At 41.9% G+C, this 18,475-nt stretch overlaps 1 protein-coding gene across 11 annotated transcripts in view; it reads left to right on the plus strand.

Annotated features, from left to right (window-relative positions):
- LOC139349838 (rho GTPase-activating protein 23-like) overlaps positions 1 to 18,467 on the plus strand; it is a 73,277-nt gene extending 54,810 nt beyond the window's left edge. For 5 of the 11 annotated variants that reach the window (XM_070990849.1, XM_070990846.1, XM_070990847.1 and 2 more), the window contains exons 5-24: positions 263 to 341; positions 426 to 486; positions 1,282 to 2,731; positions 4,314 to 4,478; positions 5,462 to 5,570; positions 6,200 to 6,239; positions 6,374 to 6,511; positions 8,032 to 8,340; positions 8,426 to 8,487; positions 8,800 to 8,906; positions 9,755 to 9,867; positions 10,411 to 10,563; positions 11,424 to 11,502; positions 11,695 to 11,768; positions 11,914 to 12,003; positions 12,080 to 12,205; positions 12,321 to 12,365; positions 12,586 to 12,679; positions 13,873 to 13,904; positions 13,996 to 18,467. In XM_070990849.1, coding sequence (XP_070846950.1) covers positions 263 to 341; positions 426 to 486; positions 1,282 to 2,731; positions 4,314 to 4,478; positions 5,462 to 5,570; positions 6,200 to 6,239; positions 6,374 to 6,511; positions 8,032 to 8,340; positions 8,426 to 8,487; positions 8,800 to 8,906; positions 9,755 to 9,867; positions 10,411 to 10,563; positions 11,424 to 11,502; positions 11,695 to 11,768; positions 11,914 to 12,003; positions 12,080 to 12,205; positions 12,321 to 12,365; positions 12,586 to 12,679; positions 13,873 to 13,904; positions 13,996 to 14,994 — 4,325 coding nt within the window. In that variant the 3' untranslated portion in view covers positions 14,995 to 18,467. Of the gene's footprint in view, positions 1 to 262; positions 342 to 425; positions 487 to 1,281; positions 2,732 to 4,313; positions 4,479 to 5,461; positions 5,571 to 6,199; positions 6,240 to 6,373; positions 6,512 to 8,031; positions 8,341 to 8,425; positions 8,488 to 8,799; positions 8,907 to 9,754; positions 9,868 to 10,410; positions 10,564 to 11,423; positions 11,503 to 11,694; positions 11,769 to 11,913; positions 12,004 to 12,079; positions 12,206 to 12,320; positions 12,366 to 12,585; positions 12,680 to 13,474; positions 13,500 to 13,872; positions 13,905 to 13,995 lie in introns of all 11 variants that reach the window. The other 6 variants (XM_070990844.1, XM_070990845.1, XM_070990850.1 and 3 more) reach the window with 4 other exon arrangements.
- The last annotated feature ends 8 nt before the right edge of the window (positions 18,468 to 18,475 follow it).

Genomic DNA, 18,475 nt, shown 5'->3' on the forward strand with positions numbered 1-18,475 from the left:
GTCACCCAACAACATCAAGACCCATGTGGCGAAATCAAATTCTTGTGAATGACAGCAGGTTATGATGCAATAGGTTTAATGGATTGAAAATACAGAAATTAACACAGCATTCAAATGTCTTTTTATTTTTTGGAATGCAAGTTTGAAGAACTTATGGCTTCATTGTGCCTTGCTACTTCTAAAGCCAAACCCTTGAATGCAACATGTTTCATCCTTCCTCTGAATATGTGTGGGTGTCTGTGCGTGTGTGTGTTTCTCCCAGGAGACAGGCTGGTGAAGGTGAATGGGCAGAGCGTTCTGGGGAAAACCTACTCTCAAGTGATCGCACTCATCCAAAATAGGTTGGAGACAACTCTTAAAAAAAATACATAATGTTCAGTTCTGGCATATTACTTTTTTGTAATATTTTTTCATTTTTTTTGTAGTGAAAACATTTTGGAGCTCTCTATTATGCCAAAAGATGATGATGTGTTGCAGTTGGTAAGTGTGAGTATTATCTTTCTTCTCTTTTTTCTTCTTTCCTCCTTTTCACCTCGTTACTGTGTGTGGCCACTGCAGTTAGCTAGGCTGTATATTTCATAGCATGGATTGTGTATTTTTTTGGAATTGTGCATGGGCAGAAAGGGCAGATGACAGAATTAATTTTACAATCTGTATAAAAGGAATGCATGAAAGGAGGTGGTGCACACAAGGGTCAAAAAATAAATATTATTGGATTTTCTAAATGAAAAAAATGGAATACACATGCCAAGAATTAATAGATGTAAATGTTGTTTGGCAGTTTTCTGGTCAGCCTTGACCTTTTAAGGAATACAGTTGGGCATACATTTTTCTTAAAGACAAGTCAAACCAGCAATGATGGATTCTTCTTCCTCTGTTGAATAGAACTCCACTGTTGTCTATTAAAAATACAACAGTGAGCCACAATGTTGTACTGGCTGCCATGTTCCTCCATAGCCATTAGCACACACACTATAGTTTGACACAATACCACATACACCATCCTGCTGCCCCAGATTCACATGTGAATTAATTTGCCACTGAAAATATTCCCAGACTAAATGCACTATTTCCTCCTGTTGGCTTTGCGTTTGTTAAAAACTGCAGTATCCAGCTGTTTTGGAGATTACTGACCCTGTTTTAGAAATAAGGACAAAGGAGAGGACTACTGCTGCATGGTGCACGTTTGCCCAACTCTGCCCTCTAGCAGTTCCTTCCATGTATCTTCCTTTGCCCTTTCTGTCATGTTTTACCTTATGTCCTTACTCCACTTGTCCTCAGGCGTACTCCAAGGATGCCTACCTGAAAGGCAATGAGCCATATTCAGGCGAGGCCCAGAACCTCCCTGAGCCACCACTTCTCTGTTACCCTTCCACTAAGCCCAGCTCCAGTCCCCCACAGCCCAGCCACGACCTTCAAAGTCCCCTGGATAACTGGCAGTGCCGACCCAGCCCAACCACCTCTCCACTGGATAACCGCCCCCCTGCTGCTTCTACGCCCACCTCCGGCTGGCCCGGGGGTCCTGAGGATTCCAGCAGCCACTTTGCCCCATCTGGGCGACACCGTGGCCGCTCATCCTCGGCCATCAATGCACTGGACTTTCACTTTGCTAACCACAATGCTGCCATTGCCTCTGCAACTCTTCCTACGCCAAGGAAGAGTAGCCTGCCAGCCTCTGCGCGGACTCACACCGATGCTCTCTGCCACCAGGCCCTGTCAGACTGGTACTACAGCCAGGCTGAGGCTGCTGAGCGTATGTCCCCCCGCCACCGCAGTATATCTCAGGATCGTTTAGCGGAGCTGGGGCTGGGGTTAGCGCTCGGCCCTGTACCTACATCTGCTTCCACAACCTCCATGGAGCATCGCAGAAGAGAAACCCTCCTATACCACCACCAGGCAGCTGCTGCTTCCCATGATTCCTATTGGCTAGGGAGCTGGGGTGGTGTATCAGGACCAGGAAGCAGGTCGTGCTCAGAGAGCCTGCTGGCAGCCTACGCTGAGTACGAGCACAACTATGGGCGTTCTGTGGAAACATTGGCACAAGCCTCTGCACTTGTCACACCACGCTATGAACACTCTTCACAAGGCTCCCACATGACAACGTTCAACGAGCTGAAAGACCAGAAAGTCTCAGCAGGACATCAGCACCAAACCACAGTGACATCCCCCATTGTAGCTTCCTCCACAGTGCCTCCTAGTGGCAGGCAGTCAGGTCAGCAGATCGCTGAACCCCAAACAAGGCGAGTAAAAGAAGAGCTTGTGGGCTACAAAAGCTACAGCCCTTCTTTCTGTCGCAAAGCTGGCCACCTCCTCCAGCAGGCCCACTCCTTCAGAGAGCCCAGCTACAGCGGCCCTCACATCAACTGGAGCCCTGGGAGCAGAAGCAGCCCTGTGGACAGCGAGGGCGGGACGGTACCCAGACCCCAGTCTACCCCTGCCCTGTCTGCTTCAGAGGAGGAGAGAGCCCAACTGGGTGAGGACAGGGAGGTCATCTCCCCCATCTCCATGAATCAAGAGGTGGTTCTGAGGCAAAAGCCACCTCCTGGCCGCCGAACCCCTATTCAGGGACTTCGACATCCCCACTACATCACACCTGTGGATTCACCTGAGCCTCCTGGTTTGACACCTACACCAGGGACCCCTTCTCCTGTCTCTGGGGGACCCAACCGCAAGGCTAACGGTAGCCTGGCACAGCATGCGTTCAACTCCCTCTCCTCTATTCCCTTCATAGGTTAGTGACCTTTTCTCTGTAGCAACTGACTTAATATGGCTGTCAGAAGATGTCACACCTTGTCAGCACAATAACAAAATTTCTCGCAAAACTGTCATGTCACATGAATTGGTTATTAAGTTGTAAAATTTAAAAATGTGTTCCTGAAGATGAGATTGCACTGCACTTACTCAATTGATGACCACATTTCTGGCATTTTTTGTCATTAACAGGTACATTTTTATATATTTTGAACAACTATGTCGTCTGTTGCTACAGAGCTTTTCAATATTTCACTTAATTTATGTGAGGTTTAGCTGTGCTTTCTTTCAACATTTTTGTGTGTCTGTGTCTGTCATATACAGTACATGTCCACATAATGCTTGTACCCTCAATGCATTTAGTTTTCCGTGTGTGTCTAAAACGGTGTTGTTGAATACTGAATGTTTAATGTTCTAGTGTGTTTTTATGTTTTGTACACTGTACTGGAAACACTTCTTAGAAAAATTGATGCTCTGGAGTCAGAAATAATCTTACAGGTTCAGTTAACAGGCCAAATACTAACACAGCTATAGACTGAAATTGGCGAAATAGGAGAACTGTTTAAGCCTACCAGTATTACTACAAATTGAAAAGTGTTATTTCAATGCCCTAGCTTACTTTACAAGTTCAATCTGAATACTAGCATAGAATTATCTGTGTATAAATCGCAAAAAATAGTAATTGCTTTAAATTTTAAATTTTAAGGTATGACAATGCAACTTTCAAAGAAAAACACATACTCCCTCTAACAAATAGAGCAAACGAAAATGCTTTAGCAATAAACTACATCCTTTCTTATTTCAATATATAGAGGAGTTTTACTGCTACGGCCTTACTTGGTCTGGTGTGACTTGGTTAGCTCATTAGCAAACATTGCTGTGTCATAGTTAGTTGCTGTGTCATAGTTAGTGTGACTCTCCTCTGTCTGTGCCACTGTTATGCTGTATTTCCACCATGTTGACACAATGGGAAGAAAACCTCCCATTATTTCCATTTTTGGAATATTCATGTATTATTCCAGTATGTTGGCCATTAGCTTTTTTAAAAAAAAATATATATATATTATGTATTTCTCTCAGTTTGCTGACAAGAAGCCAGATAGAAACAGTCTAACACTGTAGTTACAGTCACCAAAATTGACTGAGTTCATGTTAAATAGTATTTTTTTAGGTCTAGCTGTTTTCAGCCATGCCCACCCATTTAGGGACACTTCTGCATTTCTTTCCACCAAATTAGAGATATTGTAGCTGAGGCTAACACCTAATAGAGGCCAAATGATTATGTCTTTCAACAGACTAAAGAGATTCTTGATATTTTTGACCATTCTTCTCAAAATTTACATGCACTTTCAAAAGAGTTCCTATTGCTACCATTTAGGTTTGTCAGATAGCTAATATTCACTGTGTTCTCCATCAGAGGTTATTTCTGTGTCCAGAGCAGGCCTGTCTCACAGAGATGCTCTAACAACCTAAACACCACCTGAGGAAGCTCTCAGCATGTTGTCTTTTTTTTAAACCTATTTCTCATCCCTTGTTGCTCACCTCTGATGACACCCTTGCAGATGAACCCACCAGTCCTAGTACTGACCTACAGGCCTGCTATGTACCAGCCTGCTCTGTGGTGTCCAGTTCCAAAGCCTCCACTGTGGCCACCCTCCCTTCCACCTCTGTCTCCCCCATCCTCTCCTCCATGTCCCCCTTTGTCCGACTTCGTTCTCAGGACTGCAGTGAGTCTTACTCACCACTCTAAATACTGAAATATATGAATTAATTGCTAGACCAAAATAAAGCATATTTTATTGGAATATTTTTAGTATTGAATAGTATTTGAACTAACATTGCTAAACACCACTGCCAGTGTTTTTAGGCCAGTAACTAGCAGTTATCTTATGTCTTTATGGCACACTGATATATTTGCCTAGCCTTAGTCTCAGACTAAAGACTAAAGACATTTTAAAGGATTACAGTGAAATATGGCACACAGTAATAGGGCTGAGACATTAAGGAACTGTTCATTTCAGAGTTTGTTTGTTTTTTTAATTCAACTTCACACTGTTAGCAATGTAGTCTTGTTTATTTCTTCTCTTTGTTTGATATTGCCGATGGCTCTAAAGACTATGATATCCATTGCTATGCATCTCTCAGTTGTGCAAATCAGAGCTGGACAAATTCAGAATGTTGTTACAGCTGTTGAAACCATAGCAGTCCAAAAATTAAATGCAACAGTTGAATTGTTTTGTTAAATGCCATCTGAACGATTTGGATAAGTTCAGTAATCATAAAAATCCTTCTTATAGTGCCTGTAACATACCTTCTGTCTTAGCAAATGACATATCATTTTAGACATCTAAAGGAGTTTGAGAGTTAAGGGTGTTTCCCCAGCTCTTCTTAATTTCCATTTAAAACTTAATAACAAAGGGGCACTTCATGGCCTTAGCATATGTTAGCTGTGTAGACTAGGATGAACCTAAAACTGGGAACTAAAAATCAAAATGTCAAGATATACCTTAGGCAGTACTTATGTTTAACCCCTTAATTCATCCACCTGCCCCTTGTCATATTAATCACTCACCGTTTGAAACAACATATCACCTCTCGTCTTCTTTAGTCGTCGTCATTTCACACATCACTGCCATACATTGCATATTTTTTTCCACTCATAATCTTTCCTCTCTTCTTTTCCTCTGTGACTTGACTCTTCTCTCTTCAGGCAGTATTAAAGGTCGTCGCTCTTCTTACCTGCTGGCCATTACCACTGAGAGATCCAAGTCCTGTGATGAGGGTCTCAACACCTTCAGGGAGGAAGGCCGCGTCTTTTCGTAAGTCAGGAACTCAGGAGACAGCAATTGCTCAATTAGTGGGGCAGCAGTTGTATCAGGGTGGCCTTGGTCCCCTGGCCCCCCCTTGGTGGTGCCCCTGGCCGTATTAAATTATTGAACACTTATATCCCATTAACCTCTGTGATGACTGGAACTGCTTGGTGAGGCATCTGATGTCAGGTGGTAGTGATGATGATGATGCTACTCACAGCTGCTTTTCCAGGTTTGGGTCAGTCAGTCTTGAGCAGAACTGAGTCTTTGCAGTCAGTTTAGAAACTGCTCTCAATGGTCTGTGTGAAGCGCTGAGTTTTCACACTCAGCAGCACATTCAGATGTCATAGCAGACTGCTTTTCTTGCAGAGTAGGAAAATGAATAGTGTTGTACTTGCCCAGTTTTAAGAATGCTTCAAATGGTATCACATTTGAAGTCTTTCAGTCTGCTGTTTTATGTTATTTTCTGTATTGCTACAGTATTACTTCTGGATTTACGATATATTATGCATATTACTCTTCCAGAGTCTTTTAGTCTCACCACTGATCGCAAAATACTGTCTATGCACACTGTCTACACATTGTCTAGACTCTAATGGCATCCTGTGTTTGTGACTTGTGTGCTCTCTGTTCCTCAGCAAACTACCAAAAAGGGTCAAGAGCTTTTTCACTGATGGGGTGAGTCCTCAGCTCAGCTGTAATTATTAGATTTGACTGCATGTACATGTATTTTCTGTCTGCCATTCATATTCCAGCAATCAAACAAGCCATGTCTACCATGCAATGCATAAAACCCATATATTGTGTTTCAGTCTCTTGAGAGCCTGCGAGCCCAGGAGGAGGCCCGATCCAAGCGCCATTCCACCTCTGAACTGGGAACAATCACCTTCAGTGATGTTCGCAAGGAGGGCTGGCTTCACTACAAACAGATCCTTACAGAGAAGGGAAAGGTGAAGGCAAACCTCACTCACCCCCTCACCAAAGGCCTGCAGTAACTGTTACTACACCTGTCAACATGTGCATTTTACAATCAGAACAGTGGCAGAATTTTCTTTTTTTTCCCCGCTTTTTTTTAACTTTCCATAGAAGTAGACAAAAGCAGCTTTTTTCTGGCCAGTAACAGTCAATTTTGCTGCCTGAAGTGTCACCTGAAAATTTAATTTGGTCTGAAATATAGATTTGATGGCTGGAGACATAGTATCATAATCCAGAATTGTGTGTTGATGTAAAATCAGAGTAAAGGCTAAACCTTACATGTCACAAATTAAAAAAACAAAAAACAAAAAAAACACCATCTTGTCCACTTAAAGGAATCTTTGGAGTTTAAGTGATTTATCCAGGAGACACTGTCTATATTTCTCGATGAAAAAACTGTGTTTCAAACACAAGGCTTTCTAACGTACAAGCTTTGAGGATAATGATAAAGTTATCAGAGCTGCTAATGTGAACCCAAATTCTGCTATTGTAACATCTGGGAACATGTTTCGTAGTAAGTAGGGATGTATATCTCCACCACTGAGGCTGATTCGATACGCATCTCGATACGCAGCCACTGTTCCGATACATTAACGATACACTGAAGCCTCTGTCGATGCGATGCGATTCGCTCCTGTTCACGATACGATGTGATTCAAAAATGATTTGATGATATGAATTGCTTACACAGAGATTCGGTTCGATATGATATGATCCATTTCAATACAGTAAGTTGTGGTACAAGAGTGTGCCCATATCAGATTTCTTATAGCACAATTCTGCTTTACTCTCTGTATCAAATTGAGAGATGCATGTAATATTTGGTTTGTTTTTATTGAGCAAAGCAATAAATCCTATTTTTAAAAAAGACATAATTCAGTATGTATAGACAGAGCATTAAATTTTATTTATAATAAGCAATCCTTACTCTGAATTATGTTCTCTGTCTCTACAATTTTACAAAACGTATACTTCACAGTTTAACAGTTTCAGAGAGCACAGTATTAACAACGTGCATAGTCAGGTTCGTTGTGCTACTGACGTAATTGATAGCTGCTCGGCATTGTTTGTAGATTGCGTTTTGTCCAGTTTACCTTCTTGCTTGAAAAACCCGAAATATTGCATTTGATTTGTGTGTCTTTTTCGGTGCACTGAATATCTCCTCGCTGCTAACATCGTTCTCATTTCCCTCTATGTTGTGAACCAAGCTTGTGTCACTGAAGGAGGAGCGATGGTGCATTCAGGTTGCCTCGGAAAACACGGCTAGGCAGGGAATAGTACTAGAACGAGAAATAATTGATTTAACCATGCAGACAGGCTCGAAGAGATGCACCATAAATTCACCCGTAAATTATATCCGATGTACCTTGAATCTGCCGGTGCAGTCGCATCGCAAACGTTTGTATCGGATCACCGATATGAATTGGTGAATCTTCCCTAGTACTAAGCCATGGATAGTTACAGCATGTTCTTGTTTCTGTTTTCCTAACTGTAGAAAGTAGGTGGTGGCATGCGGCCATGGAAGCGCGTCTTCTCTGTGCTCCGTTCCCATTCACTTTTCCTCTACAAGGACAAGCGAGAAGCTGTTCTTCATGGGGCGGGTGCGGGGCCAAGCCAGGACGAACATCCCCCAATCAGCATTCGCGGCTGTCTGATCGACATCGCCTACAGTGAAACCAAGCGTAAACATACCTTGAGGCTGACCACGCAGGACTTCTGTGAGTACCTGCTGCAGGCCGAGGACAGGGATGACATGCTGGCCTGGATTAAGGTCATCAGAGAGAACAGCAAGACCGAAAACGAGGTTAGATCTTTATATCCAGTTAATATATTAGAATTCACACAAACATTCACATACCAAACTAATTTGTAATCTCCATTTGCTCTAGGAGATTGGCTTCTCAAGGCAAGCTCTCATCAACAAGAAGCTGAATGACTACAGAAAACACAGGTCTGGATTGTATTTAGCAAAAACTCTTTGCTTGATAACAACTGTTCCTTACCCTTTGTATAATTAGTAGTCACTATAGCTCTGGGCTTTAAGCCTGCCAGAAACAATAACTTTAAATGCAGTTTCCAGAACCCACAATAACAAGGCACCCTTTCTGTTTTTTTGTTTTGTTTTTTTTTCATAAAACTGAGTTCATCATGAGATTTTCAGCAAAAATCTGAAAGAGCTTCTTATTCACTGAAATCTTGAATCTACAACTGAATCTTAAAAAACATACTTCATTTTCAGCTGTCTTTGTTTTTCTCCCTTTAGTCTGACAGGGAATAAGCCGGACTCCTCTCCCAGAGCCCATCGTATGATGCCTCCTTTCCTCCTGGCTAAGACTGACAACACCTCAGTGAACCGAGCCTCCAGACCTGGTGGGTACAGACACAACTCTGCTCGGCGCTCACCAATGTACAACAAATTGCCAACTGCTGATTAAAAGCGGCAAAATAAACAGTTGGGTGTTTGCGACACCTCACAGGGGAAATGTTGGGTCTCAAGATAAAGAGTGGTCCTGACCTGCTCTACTGTATATGCAAAGACTCCTAATACAACTTCTTTTGTGATTTGGCACTATATAAATAAAATTGAATTGAAATGAAATCATTAATCATCACGTAATAACTGGAAGTATACTAAGGACTCACTGTTAAAACCAAAAACTGTATTTCATATTCACAATTCATATTGTATATGAACAATTATTTAAGAGTGGAGGCTCATGACCTAAATGGTTTCTATTTACTGCAAAATATTTGTCATTATTTGCAATATTATTTGTGTGACCTTTAGTAATTCAAATTATGATGAGAATGTGTCTTAATGTGTATTTTTTACTGGGAGCAAAGCAAAAATGAGGAATTTATGGGTCACATCTAAACTATAGCTCCTGCCTGATGAGCAGTTCTTTCTGTGCCTCATTAAAAATGCAACTGAAAGACAATAAAAATATGTTTTCATTCTTTTTTTTTTTTTTTTTTTTTTTTACTCAAGGAATCTCACTCTTCTCTCAAGTGTCATTACAATTGTTGAAACCAAAACTCTCCGCCTGTGTTTGATGAAGGTACTCTACAGAGCTGCTAATGTGGCTGTAGACTTTTAGCCGTCTTATTAAAAATCTGATATTGGCCAGTTTGTGATATTAAACTGTCAATGTGTCCATACTAAGTTTTCAGTTTATATACGTGTGGATATAAATAGCAAATTTGTGCTTGTCTGTCAGACGACAACAAGGCACTGTGGGGCATCAACATCATGAAGAAGGCTAAGAAGACAGGCAGTCCGAAGGCTTTTGGTGTGCGACTGGAGGACTGTCAGCCTGCTGTCAACCATAAAGTAAGCCTTCAGTGTTTTATGATGAGGTCAAAAATGAACAACTATACCTCCGTGTAAAATGGCACCAACCATGTAACTAATATTTTTCATCGTAGAAATACTGAATGATCAACTTAAAGAAGTGGAACAGAGGGGCAATATACAACATGTATATTCAAGCGATGTCACATACCAAGAGAGCCCTTCAGTCAATTAGTGTCATTTTAAACCTTAAAATTCCATGAAGAAAATCATCATCTCTCCAGTTTAATTCAAATGAGTTTGATTTCCAAGCACAAAGTATTAAATGTGTCAGACTCATACAACACTGCTTGAAGTGATTTTCTTCATTTATTCGTTAACTCTGTCTCATTTTCTTTCCTTTCAAAACACAATCTCTCTTGTTCCTTCTTCCTCTCTATTCTTTGCTTCATCCCGCCATTCTTTCTCCAACTAACTACTTCTGTCTCTTCTGTCTCCTTTCAACACACTTCCCTCTTCCTGCTTTCCATCAATTTTGCTTCTTTTTTCTCTTTACTTCCCTCTCTCCCTCCTCCTCTTCAGTTTGTCCCCCTTATTGTGGAGATGTGCTGTGGTGTGGTGGAAACGACAGGTTTGGAGTACACCGGCATCTACCGGGTGCCAGGGAACAATGCCATGGTGTCCAACTTGCAGGAGCATCTCAACAAGGGCATGGACATCAACACTGCTGAAGAGGTGTGCAGGATACATGGCTACATCACTATATCACACAGAATGTTAAAAAGGATGTTTTGCAACAAAAGTCTTAGCTGGAGTCATACCTGAGTTTTATACTCATTGTTATGACCCATAAAAAGGGAGAAACATATTTATAAAGGTTGGACGCAACTCTTGTCTGAAAGAGGAGGAGCCAAAAAAACCCTTAACAACCCCGTGCCCAAAAACTAATCAAAGTAATAAACTGATAGGTGGACCTGGCAGGTCGGCCAAACAAAACCAAAGGGTGCCGGCACCGGGCCAACCCTATACAGGGCCGTCGAAGCCGGTGCCGACACCCGAGCTAAAAGAAAACCCCAACCTAAACCCAAACCAAAGAAAAGAGCGAAAACAGGACGGCCGATCCCACCAGGTCAAACGGGAAAAGAAGACTATATGAACAAAAGAAAAAAACGGCGACCTGACCGGCATGGTCAAAGCCGGCAGTGTGGCACAGCTGATGCCCAGAGCGCGCACCGAACCAAGGCGCGCCGCAGGTAGCGAGGTGGAGCCAGTGAGGTGGGAGAGGCAGGGCGAAGCCAGAGAGAGCAAGCGCTCTGGAGCCAGCCTATTTATAGGAGGGGCAGGAGCGCGATAAATTAAATTCCCAAAACCTACTAACGAAATAAGTCTATAAGAAAAAACTTAAATACTGTAATCAAAGACAAACGTAACTTCAAAAAGGAATATACCAAACGAGGAAAAAGGTGAAAAATGTGCCCCAGCACATAACGCTCATACACTCATAACACTCGTAATACCATACTCGGAATCACTTTGTTAGATTATTTTTGTAATGCTGCACCAAAAATAAACCCTCATCCTGTCTGTCTCCGTAGAGATGGCAGGACCTGAATGTGATCAGTAGCCTGCTCAAATCCTTCTTCCGAAAACTGCCTGAGCCGCTGTTTACTGATGGTACGTCCATTCATTTGTTTATTGTGAAATGCAGCATGAATCAGAATGAATGTGTATAGTGTATATTATAAAAGTAGGGCTGCCACTGGATTATTTTTTCACTTTTCACAATAAAGTAAATATAAGAATATTTAACTTTTTGTGATACAGCTCTGTCATTGTATGTTAGTCATATGCCTTCTCTGTCTACAGACAAATACAATGATTTCATTGATGCCAACCGGATAGAAGACGCAGAGGACAGACTGAAAACAATGAAGAAACTAGTATGTGTCAAAGGACAGCAGAATATAGAACAATGGATATATAATAGTATATAATCTAAAATTGTTTGTCATAAATTGATTTGAAAATGTACCTTTTATCTTCTTTGCTAAACCTATTTTTTCCTTCCCATCCTTCTTCGTCCAGATCCATGACCTCCCAGATCATTATTATCACACCCTTAAGTTCCTGGTGGGCCACCTCAAAACGGTGGCAGATCACTCTGAAATTAATAAGGTAACTGAACCCCCTAATCTTAGTAGTTGGTCATTAATGGAGCCAGACATCAACATAACTTTGATATTATTTCCAGATGGAGCCGAGAAACCTGGCTTTGGTGTTTGGTCCCACTCTGGTTAGGATGTCAGAGGACAATATGACAGATATGGTCACCCATATGCCTGACCGCTACAAAATAGTGGAGACACTTATCCTGCATGTAAGAACCAATGTTGCTCTCTCCAACACAAGAAATGCTGCACCATTGTGTGTGAGTTAGTTATGTGTTTTGTCTTAACATCATACAGTGATGCTATGTTGTGTTACTTCAACAGCATGACTGGTTCTTCAGTAATGGAGAGTTTGATAAGGAAGACAAGGTACGTTAGACCACAGCAGTGGCTTTGTTAGTGCAAAGAGCTGAGAACATCATGAATGCAGGGATGGTTTTGTTCTCTGATGTCCTCATGTGTACTTTTATTTCGGGCATGGTTGTGTATTTCTGGATGTGCGCGAATGTTTGTGTGTGTGTGTGTGTGTGTGTGTGTGTGTGTGTGTGTGTGTGTGTGTGTGTGTGTGTGTGTGTGTGTGTGCGTGTAGGCCCCAGAGGATAAGCGGGACATGCAGCCTGTGCCCAACATTGACCATCTGCTATCTAACATCGGAAGGCCAGGCATGCCAGGAGAGGCATCAGGTGAGGATTCATAATCCAACATTGAAGTCTTGATGTAATTTGTGACATTTACAGAAACTTTACCCTCATCTCAGTACAATCCAGCAATGGGCACTTACAGTATGTATGAGGTATGTGATCTTATAACGTGCCATCCGGCCTGAGAGCAAGTGTTCATAGCTGTTCCAAACAGCCACACTCAAAGGCAGAGAGAAGACATAATATTCATTAAAACGGGGATAACGACACATGCTTGGACAATCTTTCTTAAAAGCATTCACAGTGTTACACTCATTTGTAAACATGAGAGGTAGTCGTGTGGACTATCAAAAAAGCCTACTTTCTCACCACTGCACATTCAGCCAGTTGCTGCATGACATGGCCTTTGTCGTTTCCGCAGAGTTTTGACTTTCAGATACAGCCTCCACAATGCCACTGTCAGAAAGATGCGGTAGGAGGTGGTTTCAGATGCTGTTGAATTATCCAAGAGCCATTCCATTTGATGCATAGTGACTTCTTAAGCCCCAGAAAGAAAACTAGATACAATACCTACAAGAACGATTAAACCTTCCTATCTGTGTCTTATGGAAATTTTCTTATCTGCTTGCATTTACCCCAAAGAAAAACATGAAACAGTCTTTAACACTCTATACTCCTACCAGTTGGTGGCCTTATCAAGTAAGGTTCAGCTCTGCGTCTTTCCTTCCTAGTAGGTCTCTGTACTTCTCCAACTGTTATGTTTCTGTCTGTGTATACTCATGATGTTTCCTACTTTTTCTCAATTTCTCTTTTTCTGGACCTTTGTGTTTTCTCTAGCTGAAACACTGGATCAGCCTCTTCGGTAGGACCAGGTGTTCCTCCTTGTGTGTTTGTGTTTGGTGTTTCTATTGCACTTGGATTAATTTGCCCATTCCTTTTCTTTGCTTTCTTTGGTTTCCCACCAGTATACCATCATTCCTTTGTATTGCTGATGTTAAAGGTGAACTCTAGCCATTTCTGCTACTTAAAGTAAAAGCAGAGAAAACTGCAGTTGTCTGATTGATTTCAAAGATGAATCCTCTGATGATGGCTAGAGTTCTCCCAAAAGGTTGCATTGTTGGTCATGTGTGCGCTGATTAGCCAGATATCACACCTTTGAACCATTCCTAACACCACTACCACCACTTGTCCAGGGATGACATAGTTCTAAACTACATCTTATTCCTTTCTAATAGATTCCACCACCAGCGATTCACTTAAGTCAAAGGTAAGCAAGAAATCTCTACTTTTATCCTCGTAGGATCATGGAGTCTAGAATATGAAGTATAAAGTGACCATTATTTGACTGAACCTTTCAGCTTTCTCCAGCCTCTAAGAAAGACCTGAATGCCAAGGACTTCCTGCCCATGTCCATCATCTCTGCTGTGACCCGCAAACGTAAAAAATGTCTCAGTACCCACCTGCAGGGTAGCAGTGCTGATGAGGACTCCGAGCACGAGCCAGTCAAAGCCATCAACTACTGGGGAGAAGAAGGAGGTGAATGGGGGGAGAAAGAGGATAGAGGAGAAGAAGAGGCAGTCAAGGGAGAATATATGATTCCTAAAAAAGAAAGAGGGAATGAAAAAGAAAATGGTGTCAAGGATCGAGAGACCACAGATGGAAAAGATCCATTGGTGAAAGAAAAAGAGGCTGAAAAGGATGTGGGGAATGGAACAGGTAATGGCGCAAAAAAACTAGAAGGGGAGAGCAAGCAGAGAGCGACCTTGCCAGAAAATGCACCACCACGTCATCCAACCAGTTTCCTCTACTCACACCATCAGAACCATGCCACATACCCAAGACCCCTGACTAATCCTCCTTCCCATTTGAAGCCTCACAATCTGGCCAGAGGACGCCCCACAGTCCCTTTCTGGATCTGCCCCACCAGGCTTCCAAACCTCTACCAGGCTTCTAGCTTTCACAGGACCCAGCAGACAGACTGGAACCAGTCAGTGCCAGTACGCTACAGGAAGTCCAGAGGTGGTAGGACGAGGGCTATGTCCATGAATTTGGACCTTGAGCTGAGCAAGAGTGAGGACAGAGTCAGAGGATGGAGTGCAGAGAGGGTGGAGGTGATCAGAGTCACTGAGGGAACAACAGATCCGCGTGGATGTGTTCATCAGGGATCAATTGTGGGTCCCAGGTCAGTTCAGCAAACCCTCCCTGGTCTTGCCCAGGAGGCTCAGCCTCTCTCCTCCTCTTCCTCAGGGTGGATAGATCAAAGCTCCACAGGATCTGCTACTGTGGTACTGAGGAGATTGGCCGTGGACCCACGGGACAAGACAAGAGCGTGGCGACGACACACAGTCGTAGTTTAACCTGACTGTTTCATCTACTAATGCAGTACAAAGTACTTTCCCTTTACTCACAAGCCCTGGATCATCTGTGTCACTGCTTCTGAAGCCAAGTGTCCATCATGTTGCTTTAGGCATCTTAAGTTGGAGATGTGATCTCATGTTAAAGGAATTCTTTGACATTTGTTCAGTTGCAGCGTTTCATTCCAAAATTAGTTAACCACCCTTCAAAAATGTGAAACTCACTCTGAAACATACAAATCATAGTATTCAACTGCTGTTGAAGCTACTCGTTTTTACTCCCTTACTTACAAAATAACTGTAGATGTAATTATCCATGCCCTTATATATATGCCATCTGTTGCAGATACAGTGTAGTCCAACCTTGAACTGTCGTTATTAAGGCACAGTCACACCAGAAAGTGGCATAGTAAAGTTAAACTATGAGTTGTTGTGAAATAGATGGTGCTAGAAGCTTGGTGAGATGGTGGGGACTAGCAAGGACTAGTCGGTGAACTCCTGTAGCTGGCATACGTTGGTGTTACTCACAATAGCCCTCTAGCTTGCTAAAGCCTCTTTCACACATTGTTCTGGGATACTGGGATTACCCTTCAGGCACCGCTAGTGATTTTCACTAAGATGCAGCTACATTCAGGAACATTTTCATCTTGTGCCTTTTCACACATGCCATAGCAATGCTGGATTAGATGGAACAAGGGAGAGTCCATCAGATGGCAGTAATGCAACACTTACTGATGCCAACCACTAGAAAACTCAGTGGAGGGGGGCAGGCAGGCAGTGTACATGTATGTGGTGGAAGACATCTCTCACTATTTTCAGGAACATAGTGGGCAAGGAGCTGTGTCTGTCCAGTGCATTTATTATTAAAGAACTTTGCAAAACAGGTAATGATTTTTCATGATGTACTTCATCAGAAACAAGCATTCCATACATTAAAAGGAGCAAATCAAATATGCCATCAGCTTAGAGTTGTTATTGGTTCCATTGCTCCATATGAAAACGTCATTCATCAGATGGATGTAACCTTTTATGTGATGGTCCTTGCAATTCATTCACAACACAGCCATACCAGCATGTTCCCTGAAATGTTACTAGGTCTTGAGGTGTGATATTTCCAGGAAGAGTGATCCCTGATACCTTTCATGCATGAGCCCATGCGGGAAATGTTCCTGAACATTTTATGGCTAGACTGCTTGTGTGAAAGAGGCTTAACTGAGACTTAGCTTGGTTGCTAATAGGACAATAGGTTCACACAGTTCTTAACTGTCTGCAAACCTTCCCATTTTGTTGAGCAGAAGAAGTTATTTAAATGTGGATGGTGCAACACAGCTAATAAATGGCAGAAGTTTCCACTGTGGTGGATTTTTTCAGTGGTCGGCTCTGTCAAGACAGTTTCCTATTGGTAAGGGGTACAAGTTCAAGTACTGTAGTTTCAAGGATTCACTTGGCACCAATGAACAAATCCACAAATCACAGCAATTCCATTTAAATGAATTGTTTTTTGGAAAAAGTTGCCATTTTTAATGCTGGTGTGACTGGGCCTTTACAGGTATATACTGTAACCAGATAGACTTTTGACCTGTGGTTTCATCCAATAACTTTTCATACTAATATGATAATTAATAGTTTACCTGTGTGGTAAAATATTTTTAGATTAAGTGAAAAAAACAAAGTACAAACTCTGTAAATTGAAATTATGCACTAATTCAACATGCAGACCTCCATATCAATAAAGAGAAGAATGGTCGATCACAGAGCAGTTTTCAAAAGGCGGAACACTGAACACTGAACACAAATATCATCCTAACATCACAGCCAAATGTCCGAGAACAATGGAACCGTTCTTTCGTTCCTGCAACTGCAGAAGTATTGGTCCCAGGTGTGCTGTGTGAAGATGGTCAGACACTCCCAACAACTCCAGCGTAAAACTGGTGATATATATATATATATATATATGTATATGGAGTTTATGCTGAGACAACAGATGGTCAAACCAAGGAATTGGCGGCTTTGTGTGTTTCCCTTTCAAAGATGGTGTACTATTAAGAGGAATTGTTGGAATTATTCACAGCTCCGGACCAAGACTTGATTTATGGCGAGAAATCCAGGCAACAATATACTACCAGGATGTAATCCTTCTAAAATGACAATAACCCTCAACCTTAATGAACAACAGTTATAGCCACAATGTGATTACAGCAGCTTTCAGATTATTCTGATAAAGTTGTTGTTTGATGAAAATTGAAAAAGGATTGAAAGTCTTATTCCTGATACTACTGCTTGGTGGTGACAAAGTCAGGAGATTTGGATTGAAACCCTTCCATTGTAAATTCAGGTTGATGAATGGTGATGATAAATCAAAGTAAAAAATTAGAGACCGCCACATTAGACAATTGGATCTCAATTCCAGAGCCCAGCTATTGTTGATACAATTAACCCTCACCAGCAGAGACTTAAGCAGAGTCATTGGAGTCACTTCAGTGCAAACCAACAGTGCTTCATGTTGGTGTTCTCCCCCACTGGTTTTCACCAATGATGTCTGTGACCCACCCACATGGACAAGTATTACATATGCACACTTTCCTGTCAGCCTGAGTACAGCACAGTACATTCATTCAGAGGAAACCGCAGTTTTCCTATCAGCCCTTTACAGCTCTTCCAAAGCCTCCTGTGGATCTACAGGGAACTTCAGTGATCTGTGGGAGCAAAACAACTCTTTTCTGGATGATGTCAATTGGGCATTATACCAAAGCTTCCATGGACTTAAAATGTGCATGCATGGGGTCAGTGACAAATAAAAATATGCAAACCCTAACTGTTCAACACAAGCCTATCGTGCTCCCCTGTGTGTGTGAGTATGTTTTGGAGGGAGAGTTGTGAGGATCTGTTTCATCAGAGGAGCAAAGTGTTTAAGGCAGCTATGTGAAGTCATGCCAAAATTATCATTATTGCTTACTTTTTTGTGGGTTTTTTTTTTTTTTTTTGTATCTAGTAATTGTACATTAGCAGTATGGAGCCAAGACAGAACCTGAGCACGTGCAACAGCGAGGCTCCACTTTCTACATTTTATCAGTGTTACTGAGTATTGTCATGGGAACAGCTGAAAGTGAGTGAATAACCTCCTTCAATCCAAAACCACAGTCTTATCTGAGTGACATTTTTGCATTTTTCTTTTCACATTTTCAGTATTTTTGCTACCTTCCCACAATCTTCCCAAATGAAGTTTTGTTAAACAGAGTCTGGAAAAATAAAATGGAACTGACTATGCTGCCAACCAGTTGTCCACCAGACTCCATGTTTGTCTTAATCATATCTAGACTCTGTCTGCCCTTTCCTCTATCTGTGCCCTTGTGCATGTACTTAATGTACGTGGGTGACTGTGTGTGGACCAATTTTGTAACAGTTGTACAAAGCCTTGTTAAGTTAACCTGTGTATATAAATATTATACATAATATATTAAATTATTTGTTTTGGATGTGGGGC

Source organism: Chaetodon trifascialis, chromosome 21 (genome assembly GCF_039877785.1).
Source record: "Chaetodon trifascialis isolate fChaTrf1 chromosome 21, fChaTrf1.hap1, whole genome shotgun sequence".
NCBI classification, from domain to species: Eukaryota; Metazoa; Chordata; class Actinopteri; order Chaetodontiformes; family Chaetodontidae; genus Chaetodon; species Chaetodon trifascialis.